Below are 19,700 nucleotides of genomic sequence, written 5' to 3'. Positions count from 1 at the left end.
AGATCAGAAGTCCTAGTTTTGGACCTGCTTAATTTGAAATGTTTGACCAAATATCTGGGCATCTTGTGGGTCAGTCAAACTGACATATAAAATTAACCATTCCAAGTCCACCCCTTACCAACTTGGCACCCATGTGCATCTCCTTAAACCATACTTAATCTCCAAATAAAGATGACAGTAAGGTCATAATTCTGCCTCACATGATACAACTATCCTGTATACAACTGAAAACACTCTAACCCCTTACCCAGAAGAGGAGTTAAGGTCCTTGAGTCAGGACATCCTGAAACTTAAATACTATGATGTAAAGTTAACAATACTTAAATACTCCTGTATAAAGTCAGTACATCTTATGTTACACAATGAGGAGATAAAAGAGGGAAGAAAACAAAGATATTTGCTTTCTGTATATTAATATATGTATGTACACATTTATATGTGCACACAAACATATTCATAACATAATCAGAAGGAAATACTCATGACAATTACAGTCCTCATTTCTATAACTGGTCACAAGTTTGCAGCTGATGTTTATAACTACCTTCTTTCACTGCCCGGTGCATAATTCTCCTTGCCTTCAGCAAGTACATTAGCTGCTCTTGGTTCTTTACCTAGTGAAGTGACCCAAACCTTCATTCCCAAAGGGTCTGAGATGTTAGTAGTTCTGCTTGAATTGGATTGTTATAGTTTTGTGTTGACTTTTATCACAGGGCATCGTAATATTACGAGACATCCTAATGGATCTCCTGTGCTGCAGATACACTCTCCCTTACCTCCATTGTGGAGTACTGGTCCAGTTTCCCCTTGGCAATCAGGATCAGTCGCCCCATCCGGCACAGTAACTCCCTCTGCACTTACTTACTTAGAGACACGTGGAGATCAAAGTGGCCAGGTGATAGTCTTAAATTTTAGTTCAGTGGAATCATTGTTGTGTCTCTTGGTAGAAGCATAGAAGCATTTTTTCCCCTTTGGAGCTAGGACTTCTAGGCCAGCTGAGCATAAATTCATGGGGACAGGAAGCAAGATTTTTGCCAGTGGGTCCGTAGGGGTAATAGTGAATTGTGTCACTCCCATTTCCACTTCTCTATTCTTGGGTCTGTGAATCCTGGCTTTGGGAGAAAGAGCACCTTATATTGGATGCTGATTCAGAGCATTATCCACCTTCCTAGAGAACCTTGTCCCACCCTGCAAGGTATTGCCCCGTGGCTGAGACTGTAACTGAGTCTGCAAAAGGCCATTCCACCTTCTGTCAAACCAGTTGCTTCAGGATGGTGGGGAACATGGTAATACCAGTAATTCCACGATCATGGGCCCATTGCATCACTTTATTTGCTGTGAAATGAGTTATTTGATCAGAATCAATGCTGTGCTGTGGAATGCCGTGATGGTGGATAAGGTATTCATTCCACAAGCCCATGGATGGTAGTCGTGGCAAAAGCATTGCATGTATGGAAGGCAGATCTGTATCCAGAGTAAGGGTCTGTTTCAGTAAGGACAAAACATTGTCCCTTCCATGATGGAAGTGGTCCAACGTAATCAACTTACTACCAGGAAGCTGGCTGATCACCCTGGGGAATGATGCCATATTAAGAGCTCAGTGTTGGTCTCTACTGCTGGCACTCAGCAGTGGCTGTAGCCAGGTCAGCCTTGGTGAGTGGAAGGCCATGTTGCTGAGCCCATGCATAACCTCCATCCCTACCACCTTGACCACTTTGTTCATGAGCTCATTGGGCGATGACAGGGGTGGCTGGGGAAGGAGGCTGACTGGTATCCACAGAACAGGTCCTCTTATTCAGTTGATTATTAAAATCCTCCTCTGCTGAGGTTGCCCTTTGGAGAGCATTCACATGGGACACAAATATCTTCATGTTTTTTGCCTATTCGGAGAGGTCTGTCCACATACCTCTTCCTCAGATTTCCTTGTCACCGTTGTCCAATCATATTCTTTCCAGCTCCCTGATCATCCGGCCAAATCATTGCTCACAACCTATGAATTGGTATGTGGTAGCACATCCGCCCATTTCTCCTTCCAAGCAAAGTGAACAACCAGGTGCATTGCTCACAATTTGCCCACAGGGAGGATTTCCTTTCACCATTGTTTTCCAAGGGTGTCCCTGAAAGGGGCCCGTATTGATGGGGTGTCCACTTTCAGGTGGTGCCTGCCTATGGTACAGAACCATCTGTAGACCAGGCAGAGGTCTTTTCTTCCTCTATCACCTGATCATAGGGAATTCCCCAAGTGACCATAGGTTAGGCTAGGAGAGAGACGGTAATGTAGCAGGAGTGGGAACCATGGGCATTTGGGCCACTTCTTCAAGTAACTTACTTGTGCCTTCACAGCCTTCTTGGGCCCAATCACATACGTACCACTCCTGTTTAATGATGAAGTATTGCTGTGCATGCCCAACTTTTAGCCTGGTGAGCCAAATAGCACCCAGTTCCTGATGGACAGTTCAGGTTGCATGGTAACTTGGTCCTGGCTAAGTGTTCAGTCTCTACTCAAGCCCGTTAGTAGGCCAAGAGCTGTTCCTCAAAAGGAGAGTGGGTATCCACGGAGGATGGCAGAGCTTTGCTCCAGAATCCTAAAGACCTGCGCTGTGAGGCATCTGCAAGGTCCTGCCGAAGGCTCCAAACACCATCCCCATGTGCTACTGCCCTTCTAGCACCATTGGATCTGCCGGATCATCATGGCCCAAGTGGCAGAGCCGCTTGAACAGCAGCAGGACCTATTCCAGAGCCTCCTCTTGTTCTGGGGTGCACTCAAAACTAGCAGCTTTTTAGGTCACTTGGTAAAGGGACCAGAATATGTTGCATCCAAAATCCAAAGAGGCCCACCACGTTATGGAGGGCAACCTGCTTTACTTAGTCTACTGGTTTAAATATTAATCTCATCTCAAAACTCTCACAGCAACACCCAGAATAATGTTTAACTGAATATCCAGGCACCTCATGGTAAAGTTAACCATCACACTTCCATCTAAAAGTAAAATTAGACACTTCATTCATATATAAACATTGTAGTGTTTTTCTCCTTTTTGTTTTTGTTCAGATGAATATAACATGAGAAAACGAGCTTTTATATTTTGTTATCTGATATTTATTTTAAACTATGCTTTAGTTCTCCCTGAAGTTGGAACGTTTTCTCTTCAAATACATACCTATGGAAGGTTTTTGTACCTCCATTTTAAAAAAGTGATCATAGTGCAGGGAATAAAAGTTTATAGAAATGGTCTGTTTTCCTTGTTTATTATTAGTGAACAATTAGATCTCACTGTCAGTAAAAATTGATGGCTGCAGCTTCCAAACTATTGAACTTGTGCTAATAAATGCAACAGTTGTTCATAATTTGGTGGTAAATGACCTTTAAATGTAGATGTTTACGGAGGCTGTCCTTGGGGAACAATTTAACTTCCAAATGACACCCATGAGTACTTGTTATCATTTAAATATGCTTCCTTTTGTCAATAGCAGAATAACAAATACTGGTTAGATTTCTAATGTTGATTCAGATACCAGGAAACCTGCTGAATAAATTAGTGTACATTTGATTTATATTGACCAAAATTTTTTACATTGCTGTGTTACAGGTCAAGGTGACATGCATTTAAATGCATTGTAGAGCAGAGGTCATGCTTGACTGACATGAATGCTTACACTGTTTTTAATTAACTTTTAAATATTATCCTAAAATTCCTTCTCAAGTACCAGTTGTTAGGTAGAGGATTGAAATTAACTTAGGACATTAGTGGAGACCTTATTTTGAAAGTCAATACTCTTAATCTTTCCCATAAAAATTATTGGAGTAAATTATTGCTACATTTTATCTTATAATTTGTAGGGAAATCAGATCTGTTTTTTCCATCATAGACTCTGAATTCATTGTCCATGGGTTTTCCATTGCCAGTTTTGCAGAAAAAATCTGAGATAGCATTGAAAGCATTTTTCGAAGTAATGAACAAAGTCTTACCTAGTACAGGAAGTACTTTATCAAGCAAACGCATTTTTTTTTTTTTAGTGCTAGGGACTTTTTCATTGATGTTGTTGTGTGTGCCTGGAGGGAGGATTGTTTTCATGGTGAAAATGTAGATTAATCTTGTCAGCCATTCATTAGTAGTCCAAAATAGTATATGTTTTAGGGAAGCTTTAATCAACACCTTACTTGCCCTTTGAGAGAATATCTTCACAGTGAATGCTGCTTCTTTTGCATATAAATATTGTTGGATAAAAAGCATTTTGCTTCACTGTAGAATTTTTTTCACTTATGTCCCATGTAAGAAGGTTTACATAATTCAAAAGTTTAGAACTGAAACGTGCAAAGGTTTTTATTCTTCTCAACCATGCAGATTTGTTATTAATCAACAAGTGTGCATTTGGGAATTTCAGGATAACCTTCTGAGTTTTGCTTCTCAAGGAAAGGCAGCACAAAGCTCTTCTCTTTTAAAACTTCTCATGTCAACTTTTACAGCTACCCTCTAGAACAAACAGGATAGCAGCTCTGCCCACCTCCAGTGAATGGCAGAGTCCTGGGATGTCAGATGTCAGGTTAGTTTCAGCCGCACTGTAGCTTTCTGCCCAGGTTCCAATGCCCAGAACAGCATCAACCCCATATGGTCCACGAGGTCAAAAAAAGTGACAGTGTTGAAAATGCCCAGTGAGTGAGAAAAGGAAGTGGAGGTAATAAAACTGAAAGTGGTGAGAGAATGACCCATGTTGTATGTGTGTATGAGATGAATCATTCAATAGTAGGAACCATTCTGAAGGACTGAGGGGAGAGTCAGGCAGCATTTCCCATAAGTGGAAACGCAGTTGTGACTGCCAAACGGAAAGACTTTCAGGCGTCATCACCAACCTCGGGAGAAGGCAGGGAGTCTGAGAAAAAGGCTATCGTCGATGTGATGGTGCTGCTGGTGGATGACCCGTTGGGATGCCATCCAAGTGAGGGATTGAACTTCTAGTGCAAATAATTAGCTGCTAAGGCTGTGGTCCTCAGCTCTTGCTGCACCTTGGAATCACCTGGAGATCTTTATAAACTAGAGATGCCTGGGTCCTACCCTCAGACAGTCTAATGGTTCTGGAGTATGGGTTGAGCACTGGAACTTTTTAAAAGTCTCTGGGTGATTCTGATGAGCAGTAAAAGTTAAGAACTGCACTAAAAATATCCCCACGATGCTTGTGGAGATCATTAAGGGAGGTTACTTGCCCCAGCACATCTTAATAGGCTAAGTCAGTGGTTCTTAAGAGCACTTTCAGGCTCCATCCCCAGAGACTCTCAGGTGATTGGAGCCCAGGCTTTGGTAGGTTGAGCTCTTCAGGTGATTTTAATTTGTAGCTAAGCCTGCAAACTGAGGAGGTGGCTTACCCTATTTTGAAAAAGATGCCCTGTAGAGTGTATATTTAGCATGAAGGAGATATGTCAGCTTTGTTTTAAAGCTTTAAAGGACTGATTTACATTCTGATTCAGCCAAAGTGCACCTAAGACTGAGCACTTAAAACACTCTTAAGTCTTTGGATCCATAAACAAATGAACTTAGAAAAAGCTTTCCTGATGTCAGCTAGTTTGAGGAACTTCTAAGGAGTGTCACTGGTAAGCTTTGGAGCCAGACAGACTTGGTACCACATTCTGGCTTGTAACTTCCCAGCAAGGCAACTTGTGCAAGTCATCACCCTCCCTCTGTTCCCTAAAGTGCTGACCTCAGTTTTCTCTCAAGGGTCTCAAATTAAGTATCAGCCTCATAGTAAGAACTCTCTGACTGGGGCAGCTGTTGTTATTTCTAATACTTCTAATTAAATTTTTGCCAATAGAGGTTAATATTTCATCATCTATTTTACCTTTCTTTCATCTAGTGTTAAATTTTTTTCACCTTTGAGTAGTTTCATATTTAATTCACTGCTTTAAATGAATTATTGTTTTTTATGTTCTTAGATTTTTATGTATTTTATTGAAGTATAGTTGATTTACAATGTTGTTTCAGGTGTTACAGCACAGTGATTCTGGTGTGTGTGTGTGTATATATATATTCTTTTTCAGATTCTTTTCCCTTGTAGATTATTACAAAATATTGAGTATATCGGGCTTCCCTGGTGGCGCAGTGGTTGACAGTCCGCCTGCCGATGCAGGGGACACGGGTTTGTGCCCCGGTCCGGGAAGATCCCACATGCCGCAGAGCGGCTGGGCCCGTGGTGAGCCATGGCCGCTGGGCGTGCACGTCCAGAGCCTGTGCTCTGCAACGGGAGAGGCCCGTGTACCGCAAAAAAAAAAAAAAAAAAAAATATATATATATATATATATATTGAGTATATCTATTTTATATATAGTAGTGTGTATATTTTAATCCCAAACTCCTAATTTATCCCCCTCCCCTTTCCCCCTTGGTAACCATGTTTGTTTTCTATGTCTGTGGATCTATTTCTGTTTTGTAAGTAAGTTCATTTGTATCTTTTTAAATGAATTATTTTTAAAAAGCATTATAGCTGATTCAATTTGTTATAAAGCAGAAACTAACACACCGTTGTAAAGCAGTTATACTCCAATAAAGATGTAAAAAATTATACTGCAAAAAAAAAACTAAAAAAAAAAAAGCATATCAAAAGACCCTTGCAATGCTTTCAGATTAGAGGATGACATCTAAAGTGTGCTTATCACCTCATATGTAAAAACAAATGAAGAATGTTGATTATGTGGTTAAACAACCGATTGTTGACAACTGCTATTTATTTATTGATCACTGAGTGCTTAGATGAAATTCCAGCCACTCTTCTTCACTGTAGACTCCTAATAGTGTTCGCAGGTAAAACTTTGAATTGTTTTCCTCCTTTCTCCTGATATAAGAAGGTCTTTTTAGAAGAAGCCAGACAACCAAACCTAAATCTGTTAAGTGTTTTAGCATATGGCTCTGGCCTGGCAGTGGGGCTGGGCCAGTCCCCACCCAGACCCATTCTTGTGTGCTTTTATCTGAGCAGAAGTAGAACTTTTGACTTCTGACTCATCAGTGTTCAGGTTTTGCCAGGTTCAGATGACGGCAGTTTGAACGAATGTCACTGTAACCTAGAGTTTTGTGTTAGAAGCTCTTTCTGCAGTCAGGGTTTGTTCCTTCAGTGAGTCCTGGTTTTAGAAAAGTTCTGTGGAGTTCATCTTCCTGTGACCTAGAGGATTCTAAATGCCTGGCTGTGGAGGCTGACAGTCTGCTTTATTGGAAGTTTAGCTCAGAGTTCACGTGATTAGGGTGAGTAAGTTCGTGTACTGGGTGCTGTGTAGGGCCCCAGGCGGGGCTGGCAGGGAGAGCCCGGCACAAGTACCAGGCACAGGCCGGAGCCATGAGAGGTGGCAGTGGGTGAGGGCTGGGTGAAGGCATGGAGATGTGGAGTGTGAGGCACAATTTCATCAGCCCCGATATTTACTTGCATTCATTTATTCAGCCAATGGTTCTTTTTTTTTTTCCTTGTGTTTGGCCACGTGGCTTGGGGGATCTTAGTTCCCAGACTAGGGATTGAACCCAGGCCCTCAGCAGTGAAAGCACAAACAGTCAGGGAACTACCCAACCAATGGTTCTTTTTTTCTTTTTTTTTTTAATACATTTGTCTATTTATTTATTTTTGGCTGCGTTGGGTCTTCATTGCTGCGCGTGGGCTTTCTCTAGTTACAGCGAGCGGGGGCTACTCCTCGTTGTGGTGCACGGGCTTCTCATTGCAGTGGCTTCTCTTGTTGTGGAGCACGGGCTCTAGGTGCACGGGCTTCAGTAGTTGTGGTGTGCGGGCTCAGTAGTTGTGGCTCGCGGGCCCTAGGGCGCAGGCTCAGTAGTTGTGACGCACGGGCTTAGTTGCTGTGTGGCATGTGGGGTCTTCCCGGACCAGGGTTCGAACCCGTGTCCCCTGCACTGGCAGGCAGATTCTTGACCACTGTGCCACCAGGCAAGTCCTCAACCAATGGTTCTTGAAGGCCTACAGTACACCAGGTGCTGTACTGGGCCCTAAGGTTGCCATCACTTTCAGCAGTTTCTTTCCAAGACCCACAAGAAATCCCAGAACTCTCTTTCAGAAAGATTCTTACTGTTTGTGAACACCATGTGCACTTGAGCTATAGTTAAATCAACTAATCCTGTATTGCTCCGTGGAGAGCTGAATGTATAAACACAGTTACGTTAACAAGCTTCAATATGAGCAAACTGGTAACTTCAGTTTTATCTTTAAAACAGGTGAACGATAATACCTAACCATAAAGTCATTGCCAATATTAAATGGCATGAGGCATGTGAACTACCTGGCAAGGGTCTGCCTCAGATTACATTTAGTGCAAAAAGAATTACTGCTGTAATTAGGCCTCTCTCTGCCTTCCCAGCCTTGGCTCAGTCCTTCTCTGAAGGCCAGGTACCAAAACACAGTCTAGAAGCCTGTGTGAAAGACAGCTGGGAGCGGGGTCTCCCAACAAGTTTCCTTGTTGTCTAACACATGGGGGAACCAGGGAGCATTAAATGGGTGCGATGGTCCAAGTAGAGGGGAAAATTGATGTGCGAGCGTCCTTGGGTGCTGGACACGTGTCACCGTGTTGTACTTGTTCTGATACTGCCCCATGCAGCATTAGAGCCAGCCTTTGTGAATCAGGCAGATGCTTGTGTTTATTTTGTAACCTTGACCTCCTTGAGAGAACTTTCTATGAGAAGGGAAGTAGCAATACTGTTGAAGAGTGGACCTTGGATGACACCCAGCCACTTCCTAACCATGTGTTTAACAGTCCCCAGTTGTTTAAATGCTTTGAGCCTTGGTTCCCATAAATAGGCATACTAGGAATGCTTTATATCCATTTGGGATTGTTTTAATCAAGTGAAATCATAGGTGTACAGCCCTTAACACGTGGTTGGTTCTGTAGTAGTTAGTGTTGGCATTTGTTTCTAAGAATGTAAGTCTTTATGTTGGATTTCTGTAGAGAGTTCCCTAAGTTAGGCTTGTGGGGGATTCCTGATTTGAGTACATTGGGTACTGTGAACCCCTCTCCTGTTCCTTCACTTTACCACCAAAGCAAAACAAAAACAACAAAAATAATGCCTTTCAAGTAAACATTTCATAGAAATTCCAGTATGGCAAAGGGATTTGGGGTTCATGAAGTTGAATTAGAGTTTGACCTGTGTTTATTTTATTCATGAACTGTTTAGGATTTTCTCATGTCCGGTAGACACACTCTGTCAAAACCAATTAATGATAAAGTTTTACCAAATGGAAAATACAGTACCATGAAAAAAGTTTACTTAGAACTCCAGAGAGCTTGAATATTATGACTTCATTTATTAATTTTTTTATACACATCAGTGTATACATGTCAGTCCCAATCGCCCAATTCATCCCACCACCACCCCCATCCGCCCGCCGCTTTCCCCCCTTGGTGTCCATGTGTTTGTTCTCTACATCTGTGTATGACTTCATTTTTTTTTTTTTTGTCTAAATGTTTTTATTGGAAACAGATAGTTGCACCAAGCAAGAGCTTACTTTTCCCACTCCAAATTAAAACAGAGCACAACAGGGGCAAACATCATTTGGCAGGACAGTTCCAATATGTGAACATCCTTCTTTCTACGTACTGTGGTTGGGGTAACTTTATTTGTAAGCAGCCATTCTTAGACAAAATATTAACCCCAAAGTACTGATGTCACTCAAAAGGAAGTGGCCTTAATTTCATGTGTGGGGCAGTATGTTCTATAAATGCCAAAAGGTGGGAGAAGCACAAACACAACCCACTCTTTAAAAAAACTAAATAATTCAAAGTAGAATTTTTCCATCCCCCCCTTTCTCCTATAATAAAAAGTAGTGCTGGGCTCTGACACCCAGATTTAGTTTTTATCCTGGCCATTTACAAAGTGTTCCCCCATATGACTTGCATCATTAGGGTTATGAATAATAGTTCATTCACTCTGAAGAAAGTATCTACTCCTTTCTCTTCTTCTTGCCTTCATGCTCATGTTCCTTGGGGCAGCTGCTATCTGAGGGTCTTTTAGAGCCACCATGCTCTTTGGCTTCTTCCAAAAATTTGTCCAAACCAAAAGGATCCTCCTCAAACTGAACTGGTCCTTCTCGGCCTCTTTGTCTACGGTCTGAACCAGAAAACTCCTTATCGGGAACAAATCTGTTAGTCTTTATTCTGGCTTCTAGGTCATCACCATACATGTCCTTGTCCAGATTTTTACTGGGCCTGTAAATATTCTGGGCCATATCTTTACCACCTCTCCAGGCTTGATCATAAACATTGTAAATTTCAACTTCTCCACCTGCAAAACCGCTGTCCATACCCTTGGATTGGTTGAAGAGCCTTTGGTCATACTGAACTTCATTGGAAGTCCGAGGATTGGGCACACTCAGAGCAACGACTTCACTGATATCTCAATTTTCATTTCTCTGCAGTTTCGACCTCTTATCTGGAGCTGCCCTGGCAAGATTCCGGTCATGCTGTCTCTCTTTTCGCCTGTCATGCCGGATTTCATCCCTCTCACGTGCCTCCCCATCCTCTTTTTCCACATGGGTTTTGATCCCAGCTCTTCTCTCCCTGGCTTTCTGGGCCATTTCTCTAAGTTTCTCTTCATGTTTCTCCTTTTCTTTTTGAGCCATCTTTCTCTCTACTTGAGCACACATTTCCACAGCTTCATGAGCCTTCCAATCAGCAATGTAGAGGGCTTTGGCCAGTTTTGCAAAATTTTCATTGATGTGAACTGTCTGCAGTCCTCTTCCATCAGCCGCCAGACATTTATCTAATGGAACTGTATAACCCTTTGCATTTTTCCCGTTTGAAATACAGGGAGGAATCTTCCACTCTTGTTGTTCCTTCACGGTCATCTTTCGGCTAGGAGAATGCATGACAGGTGCAGGAGGAGAAGGTGGTCCCCGGGGAATCTTCTTATTAATCTTGAACCTTAGAGGCTCCATCGGATCTTTCTGCATTTCCACCATTCGAATAACTCTCTGTTTAGCTCCAGAGTTGAACGCCACTCCTTGTTGAGATGGTGTGTATTGGATATACTGAGGAGGAGCCAGTTTATCAGCTGCTGCTCGGACTGGCATGGCTGCAGCAACCTTCTGCGATACGGATTTTTCTAAGGCTACCCTTGTCTTTTCTGTTATCTCTTTAATGGCTTCTTCATCATGTCTTTGCAGGTCTGGGTCATCTGCATTCATGACTTCTTTGGGAACCAGGTCATTGTACTTGCTATAAATGACCTTGTCTTTTGACTGTCCCTGTCGAGCAATTGCATCATACTTAATTTTTCCTTCAGCATCCACCTGAATGGCCAGTGCATTTGACATTTTTTTCTTACGTCCCACACCCAGGGAATACTGGGCCACGTGGATCTCTAGAAAAGCACCTCCATCTCCAAAATCCTCTAATAACCGAGGTATCCAGCCTTTCTGGTACCCGTATGGGGGAGGTTCTCTTCGGGAGGAGACCAGTGAGGTCTGTTGTGGTCTCTGCGATCTCGCCTTTTCTTCAGCGTCAAGCTGGTCCTTAGATAGCTGAGTAGGTGCAGGTAAAAAGCTAGTGAGCACCATCTCATGACTTCATTTTTATGGGGAAAACGTAGATGAGTCTTATGGATTGCCCATGCAAATATGCACTTCTAAAGAAGTCTTCTTTTAATATTTTGCCATCACTTCCTTGAGGCATATGCAGTCTAGGGGGAGTGCAGCAGGGCGGAAAGTGTCTGGGCTTGAAGGTAAGCCAGACCTGGGTTCTCACCTGGACAGGTGTCCTGATGACTCAGTCTCTTCATTTGTAAGGCTGGGGGAATGCTGGCACTGAGAGTTGTGAAGATAAAAATGTAACTGAGAGGGGGGCTTCCCTGGTGGCGCAGTGGTTGAGAGTCCACCTGCCGATGCAGGGGACACAGATTCGTGCACCGGTCCGGGAAGATCCCACATGCCGCGGAGCGGCTGGGCCCGTGAGCCATGGCCGCTGAGCCTGTGCATCCGGAGCCTGTGCTCCGCAATGGGGGAGGCCACAGCAGTGAGAGGCCTGCGTACCGCAAAAAATATATATATATATATAACTGGGATAACAAGTGAAAAGCACATACTATGGTGTTGGACATACACTAAAAAATAGTTGCTGTTACTATCCTGGATCTAAAAAACAGGAGGAGAATGATAGATTTCTTTATTGCGGCAGCACGTGAGTTTTACCTTTTCTCGTGTCTTCTCTACCTCTGGCCTGGGCATCCCTGCTCTCCTGCTCAGTGCCACCTGCCCAGGGGTCCGAAGTCTCTTGGAGTCGACACTGCACAGGAGGAAGCTGTTTAGCCTGCCAGGTAGATTGCATGTCGTAAGCCTTCTGTCCGGAGATTGTAATGAAGCCTGCTGTGGTTCTGGTGCGGTGAGAGGTGCGGTGTGCAGAGTTATTCTGGATGGGACCAAAGTGCCAGCAGCTCCAGTGACCAGGATTCCCCCTGAACCAGTTGGATACGAAGGGCTCTGGTCTTGTTGCTGCCCAAGTGGTCCTGGTGGAGGGGCATCATGCTAGTACCTTTTGGAATGTTCCTGGGATTTGGAGGTCAGAGTTGGAAGCCATGCACCCAGTTCATTGGGGGTTGATTTAGGAAACCAAAAAGAGTTTTCCAGTATCGTTATTAAACCCTGGAGAGAAACTTGAAACAGAAACTCAGTACAAAGGATAGCCCATGGGAGAGTGAGTTTTGGTAATTGAAGGAAGTGTTTTGTAAGCTTGAATGTCCAGTAATGTGCAGAGTTAAAATACAGGAAACATTTTCATATTGGGTACAGAACCAAAAGTTCCAGGAACTGGCTTATTAAATAATAATGGTGAAAAATGATTTAAAATCTTGTGTGTGTGTTTTAACGTTAGATATGCAAAAGCTAGACTAAGTACTTCTTTTGTTTGCTTTATCCAGTTTTTGCTTCCTTTGGCTGCCCTGGGTCTATGCAGGAGCGCCTCCTGGCATGATGGAGAACTGTCGAGTTGTGATCTTTCCTCCTGAATTTCTTGTGCACGATTTTATATTTAAACCTTTATAAACAGTTCCATTGATGTTCTTCAGGTGCTATACAGATTGTTCTTAAATGAATGTGGGTAGGCCCTGGATTCTTAAGTTGACTACAGCACTGTCATTTTCAAAGTATATGTTTATCTTCCAGTTTTTTAGATTTGGAGAGTTTTTAAAAAACAACATTTGCTTTATGTTAGTAATGTATTCATTTTCATTGGCCATTTATCATAGTGTCAGTTTATAAAAATAAAGAAATATTAGTCTTTGAAAGGCCCTTAACATATCTTGAATTGACCAACTGCTTAGTTAATATATTTGTAACATTGTAAGATAGTTAATTTTCAGGGATAGTTCCATGAAGGATAGATGGAGATTATTAAAGATCACTGCCATTTAACCTCTTGTGCTCTTAGTCTTAGCATACAAAGGAAGGAAAGCATTTATCTGTTATAAAGTAGCATAATTAATCTGTATAACTTAGTAAATCTAGTCTTCGAATCCCTGATTGTTGCCAGCTACGGGCAGTTGACAACGATAATGCATGATTCCAGCCCTCAAGGAGTTTTCAGTTTAGTTCTACACAAATGACACAGCACCCATGAAGCACTAATGAATGCTTTATGGTAATAGGTAGAAAAATAGCAAGTTGTATTGAATGGAGGTTTTTTTTTTTGTTTTTTTTTTTTTGCGGTACGCGGGCCTCTCACTGTTGTGGCCTCTCCCGTTGCGAACACACAGGCTCAGCGGCCATGGCTCACGGGCCCAGCGGCTCCACGGCATGTGGGATCTTCCCGGACCGGGGCACGAACCCGTGTCCCCTGCATCAGCAGGCGGACTTTCAACCACTGCGCCACCAGGGAAGCCCCTGAATGGAGGTTTTGAGAATGACATCAGTGAGGAGTAAAGTACCAGGAAGACTTCCTACAAGAAATGGCTTAAGCTGTGTTTTGAAGCGTAGGTAGGATCTAGATAAGCAGATGGAAAGGATAAGGCTTTTGTGAAGGAACCCCTACCCCCCAAAAGGTAAAAACATGTAAATGAACATTATGTGATGGGGGATGGGAAGAGAGCAGTGTCCAGTGTGCAGGAGGTAGTGGTAGGTGGAGGGTGAAGTATTCTGGGTACATGGGGCAGAGCCAGGTGGCAGAGGTCCCCGTGGAGGACTGCCTTTTCCCTGTTTCTCCTGGAGGGTGGCAGCCACCGTTGTTGAAGTGTCAGAGTTCATTCCACTTTTGACGGGGATTGGGGAGAGGAGGGCACATTCTAGAAGGTGGGATGTCTGAGTTGCTTTGGGGGTGTGGTGGTGGAGAGGAGAGAATGCCTGTCACCAGCATCAGGTAAGGATGGGATCAGAAACTTTGAAATCTGATAACTTTGTGCAGAAGTAAACAGGGCTGCAGAGCATATTTCTGAACAGCCAAGTGACATGAAAATGAGGACATCATGTTGATTAAACTTACCTTGATGTACAGAATGTTTCCAAAGGGGGTTGATTGGAGTCAGCTATGAGACTATTACCATGGACCAGGCTAGGGTAGGAGGATGGAGAAGTGACAGGATGAAGGGACAGTGCCATAGGGTGGATATGAGGGATTCCAGAACAGTGGGCTTTAGAAACTGTCTAGAATTGGTAGCTGAAAAAGGTAAATAAAAAATTAGCCCTCCACCTCTGATCTCTTCACTTGGCACTTTCTGCCCTACATGCCTGGACTGCTCCCCCATAGCTCAGTTGCTGGAGGCCCTGGGCTTCTCATGCCTCCGAATCTCATGTTCTTCTGCCTGCAGGAAACCTATCCTGCTCTCCCACCCGCAGTTGGTTAGCTTGTGTTTTCCGTTTCTGAACCAATTCCAGTTTCTCTTCCTCCTAGTAGCCAATGACAAGATTTTCACCTTTGCCCAAGAGTTTGCTTCTTATTCCTTTGACTGTGTCTTCATGTTCACTGTTCAGATGATGCTTGAGACTCAGTGTTATTCTGGACCGGAGAGGCAAGGGGAGGGGTCTGTTACCTGAAAACTGGGTTTGCCTCTTGGTGGGTATTGAGCCAAAAGGTACATCCAAACCAAGGATCGGGAGAAGGAAGGATGAATATTTGCAGCAAGTAAAGAGAACACTGGGGATCTTTCCCAAAGCAGTATCTCCCCTAACAGCAAAACTGGGGAAGTTTTAAGCTAAGGGCTCATGCACATTCATGAAGGGGCTGCAGCAGAGAATTCAGCATAGAATTGGGGCAAAGGTCGACAGAGTCCAACAGACAGGTCGACAGAACTTGATACATAGGTTTTGTCCCTGTCTTCCAAGTGCCTGGTTGGTCATCAGTCCAGGTGAAGCACGTGGGTAGGCGAGGCCCACTGTGTGGTTAGGGGCCCAGCAGCTGTTCTAGAGAGAACACAGAGGTCAGGAGGAAGAGGTGAGGATGTGGAACCTTTGAGGAGCAGTTTCAGTGGCGGGGATGGAAGTCAGATTGCAGTGAGTTAGGGAAGTTGGAGAGAGTGAGGAAAATGGAGTGTGGACCCTTTCAGGTGCTTTGACAGTGAAAGGAGGGAAAGAAAGCACAGCAGCAAGAAGGAAAGGGGGGTCAGGTAAAGGCTCTTTCTAAATCAGAACACTGACAGTGAGTATTTCAAGGTCAAGGGGAGGGGACAGTGGTGTGAGAGCCTGAGGAATCTGAAGGGAGAAGGAGTGTAAGTGGAAAAGAGGCTTCCTGTGAGGCAGACTGCTGTTCTTGGAGTTGCTTTTCTTGTCAGGTAACCAGCTTGTGCCAATGGCTCAGCCATACAAAGTTTGGGATTAAGGGGTGAGTTTAGAGCACATCATCTAATGGAGATATAAAGCGAGCCACATATTTCTAGTAGCCTATTTAAAAAAGTAAAAAGAAACAGGTGAAATGAATTGTAATAATATATTTTATTTAGCCCAATAAATCCAACATATTACTTAACTTGTCATCCATATAAAATGATGAATATTTTATATTTTTTGTAGTAGCTTTTTTTTTTTTTTTTTTTTTTTGCGGTACGCGGGCCTCTCACTGTTGTGGCCTCTCCCGCTGCGGAGCACAGGCTCCGGACGCGCAGGCTCAGCGGCCATGGCTCACGGGCCCAGCCGCTCCACAGCATGTGCGATCTTCCCGGACCCGGGCACGAACCCGTGTCCCCTGCATCGGCAAGCGGACTCTCAACCACTGCGCCACCAGGGAAGCCCTGTAGTAGCTTTTTAAATTGGGTGTGTTTTACATGTAGAGGACACCTCCCTTCGGGCTAGCCGCATTTCAAATGCCCAATAGCGGTTTGTGATGAGTGCTGCCATATTAGACAAGCCAGATTTGGAGAGTAGGAGGGGTCCAGTTTACAGCAAGACATGTACTGAGGCAGGATCAAGGTATCCACTTTGGGGAGCTGAAATTTTATGTTTTAGATCCTTTAGCTACTGATGAGAATTTAATTTCGCTATTCTTTGTCTCTGCTGTCAACCTGAATACTCTCCAGGCTCTTGGTTTCTGCTTAGATGAGATATGTTGGGCTTGTGTTCCACCTGGCCTTAGGTAGATGGAATTGTGGAACTAGGAAGCCGTATTCAAGGCAGCTCAAGTCACTCATTGGGCTCAGTTCCCAGTTGCTACCACTTAGTAGCTGTGACTCACTGAGCAAGTTACTTTACTTTTCCATGCCTCAGTTTCCTGATCTCTAAAATGGGGATAGTAATGACAGTTTTTATTATATGAAATTCTATATACATGTCATAGCATTGTTGCAAAAATTAAGTCTGGAGGGTTGACCTATACTCAAGGCTTAACAGATTTTAAAAGGGGATGTTTAGATTACTTTATTTGAGTCAGTGTTAATCATCATTATAGATTTTTAAAAAAACTTTTCTGGAGACTAGAACTTTATGAAATGTTACTTGACATTGGAGTTTAAACAAAAAATCTTGTGTTTTTCTTTGGAAAAGTATGAAAGCATAAAGCTTCACATTTACTTAATTAAAATATATGGAGCAATAATCAATATATTATCCTTAGGAGCCACCTGAAGTTGGGTGATATGCTCTTTAAAATCTTCCACAAGTTGCTTTCTTCAATAGCAAACTTGAATTTGGAGTCTCTGGTGTTTCTGAGCAGTGCACTGACATAAGGCAGCTTGGTTCTAATTGCATCCCAAGTTGGGAAAACTTTTTCTTTATGAATATCTGAATGAGAGCTGTTAGGATGGAGCTGGAGATGAGAGGGAGGGGAACAAGGGAAGTAGAAACCTTGTAAGAGCCACTGCCCATGTGCCCTTTATCTGTCAGTCAATATCCCATTTTTCAAATGAGGTTTTGCAATAACCAGATAGCGAGAGCACATCTTTAAGGGAGGATTGCAGGAACCTGCCCGCCTGCTTTGTCCAGCTCACCCTTTCTAACTGAGCTCAAAGTTGACTTTTGCCTATAAAAGTGGAAAATGGGCCTGATAAAAATGTTTAGTCTGCAGGGCCTTGTTTTATTTATCATATCAGAATAGAACAATGTTTTGTTGTGTTGCGGCCAAAATAGAAGCCGACCTTGCTTGTTCACAAAAGCTCAAATCCTGTAGATAAGGGGGGCAAAATAATAGAGTACAATGGTAAGAGTAGAGTGTAATTATTTGTAGCTTGTCAAGTGAAGCCCTTTCAGGCCCCAAGTGATTCAAATCTGGGAACTCTGCACAATTCTGTAAACTAACCACAACCAGCATCAGAGAAATCTCCCCTGGCCCGTAGACAGCACTGAAATTGCATCAGTTTGTCATGCACTGAGCATGCCAGCCTCACACAATATCATTTGGTTGCAAATGGGCCTGCCCCCAAAGCCCTGAAATACATTCTGTGGTATCTGACTCTTGGCCTGCGATTTGTCATGTCCCCGCTGCTCTCAGTGTACAGTAATTTTAATAGATTCTGATGGCTTCCTGGTAGAAACATGGGATGCATCTGGTTTGGGCATAGGACACTGAAGAGATTCTTCTGGCTGTAAACAACAGGATTGCATGCAGAAAAAATTGGAGATGCATTTTATTTCATTAAAAATTGGTTTTACGTTACAAGCTTGTGTTTTTTGAATTATAAAAAAAAAAAAAAACATTCCCTGCACAGTTTAATAGCTGTAAAACATATTGCTTGTTTTTATCTTTAAAGTAGTTAACTCTTTAGAAATGTATTTCTGGCAGCAGTGTCACATTTTAGAAGTCACAGCTGTAAGTATGGAATGAGTCTAGTAAATGTAATAGTTTATTTAGCCCCTTGCTACTCAATATGTGGTCCATGGAGCAGCAGCACTGGTGGGTGTTTGTTAGAAATGCAGACTCTCAGGACCCACCCCAGACCTATGGGAATCACTCTGCATTCTCACAAGATCCCCAGGAGATGCCCCTGCACAGGAAAGTTTGAGAAGCTGAGAAGCTCAGGCTTAGAGCCCAGGCTTCCGAGTCAGAGAGAGTGAGCTGTATTCAGATTCCATCTTCTGACTTAATGTGTTTGACTTTGGGTGATTTGTGCTAGGCTTCAAATTTCTCATCTCCAGAGTGGGGCTTATATCACTACATCATATGGTTATTTTGAGGATGACATTAAACTATGAATGCATAGAAATACAAATATCTCTACCTATAACCTCTATATGGTGCCTGACTTGGAGGCAACATACAATAAATGAAAGATGGATAGTGGTACCTCTGTGGACTTTGCCTTAGAGCATGAAAAATTTGTCTAATTGTGAAACAACTCACCTGCAAATAATTTCCACAAGAGAGGGATTATGAATTTTGTCGATGAACTGTGGCTGAGTGTGGCTGAACTTAGCCTCCTCCCTCCTCACCTCACATAATCCCCTGTTGGTTCGCCTTTGTCCCAGAGTGTCATCCTGTCATGATTTAGAGCATATGGCAGAGCCATGGACAGTGCTAGCTACTATAAAATGCACCTGCCAATTCCTGGAGGCTGGGCTCAGTACCATCTCAGCATCTGCCAGGTCCTGATTCTAGAGCCCGCCCCTCGGCGTCTGGCCTCCTGGCCCTGACCCTGGCCCAGTGTGGAAGAATCTCCTGCCCTCATCTGTAGGCCCTTTGTTCCTGGCCCCACTGTGGGTGCTCAGGGCTCTCTGTGTTCCCAAACCCTCCTGATTGTCACCGGCGGGGGCGGAGGGTGGCACTTTTTCCTAGTATGGACCTGTGGGGAAAAAATACAAAGACAAAAAGTAACAGCCCGATATAAAACAACTTTTTTTTTCTTGGAAAACACTATCTTTCCCTCCCTTCATCTCTTTCCCCTTGTTCCCCCTCCCAATCTCTCAATCTTCTGTCTGTAAATGTAAAATTTTCAGCTCACTGGCTTTTAAAATTATGAATAATAACATAAAACTTTAGTTAAATCACTCAAAAGTATAATTTATTTCCATATCTGGACCAGCTAAGGCAATGGGGATGGGAAGGATAAGGGAGAAATGGGAATGGGTGAGGAATTGGGGCCGGCTGGGCACAGAGACAGAGGGGTGGAGTGTAGGAATGCATGGGGCAGAGCAAAGGACAGGGGAGCAGAGAAGGAGAGACGGGGTACAGAGCAAGGAGTGTAGAGGCAAGAGGGGGGGTCAGCTGGCTCCCAGTGTCTGGTCAGTGTCAGTTACCTGGCTCTTCTGTGTTTCAGAAGGTAGGAGGTAACTGCCCCTCAACACAAGTTCCTCATCTTGAAACTGCCTGAAAAATCTTGCAT

At 43.4% G+C, this 19,700-nt stretch overlaps 2 protein-coding genes across 3 annotated transcripts in view; one reads left to right on the top strand and one right to left on the bottom strand.

Annotated features, from left to right (window-relative positions):
- SNX24 (sorting nexin 24) overlaps positions 1-19,700 on the top strand; it is a 171,136-nt gene that overhangs the window by 14,428 nt on the left and 137,008 nt on the right. The window lies entirely within an intron of this gene.
- LOC309805051 (SNW domain-containing protein 1-like) lies at positions 9,415-11,529 on the bottom strand (the record flags this gene model as incomplete). Its single annotated transcript, XM_082622878.1, is given in 2 exon segments — positions 9,415-10,368; positions 10,372-11,529. Coding segments are annotated over 2 exon segments (1,611 nt in total). The 3' UTR covers positions 9,415-9,915.

This window comes from Mesoplodon mirus (assembly GCF_964341445.2).
Source record: "Mesoplodon mirus genome assembly, chromosome: 5".
In the NCBI taxonomy this organism is placed as follows: Eukaryota; Metazoa; Chordata; class Mammalia; order Artiodactyla; family Ziphiidae; genus Mesoplodon; species Mesoplodon mirus.
This window is presented reverse-complemented; position numbering and strand designations above follow the sequence as displayed.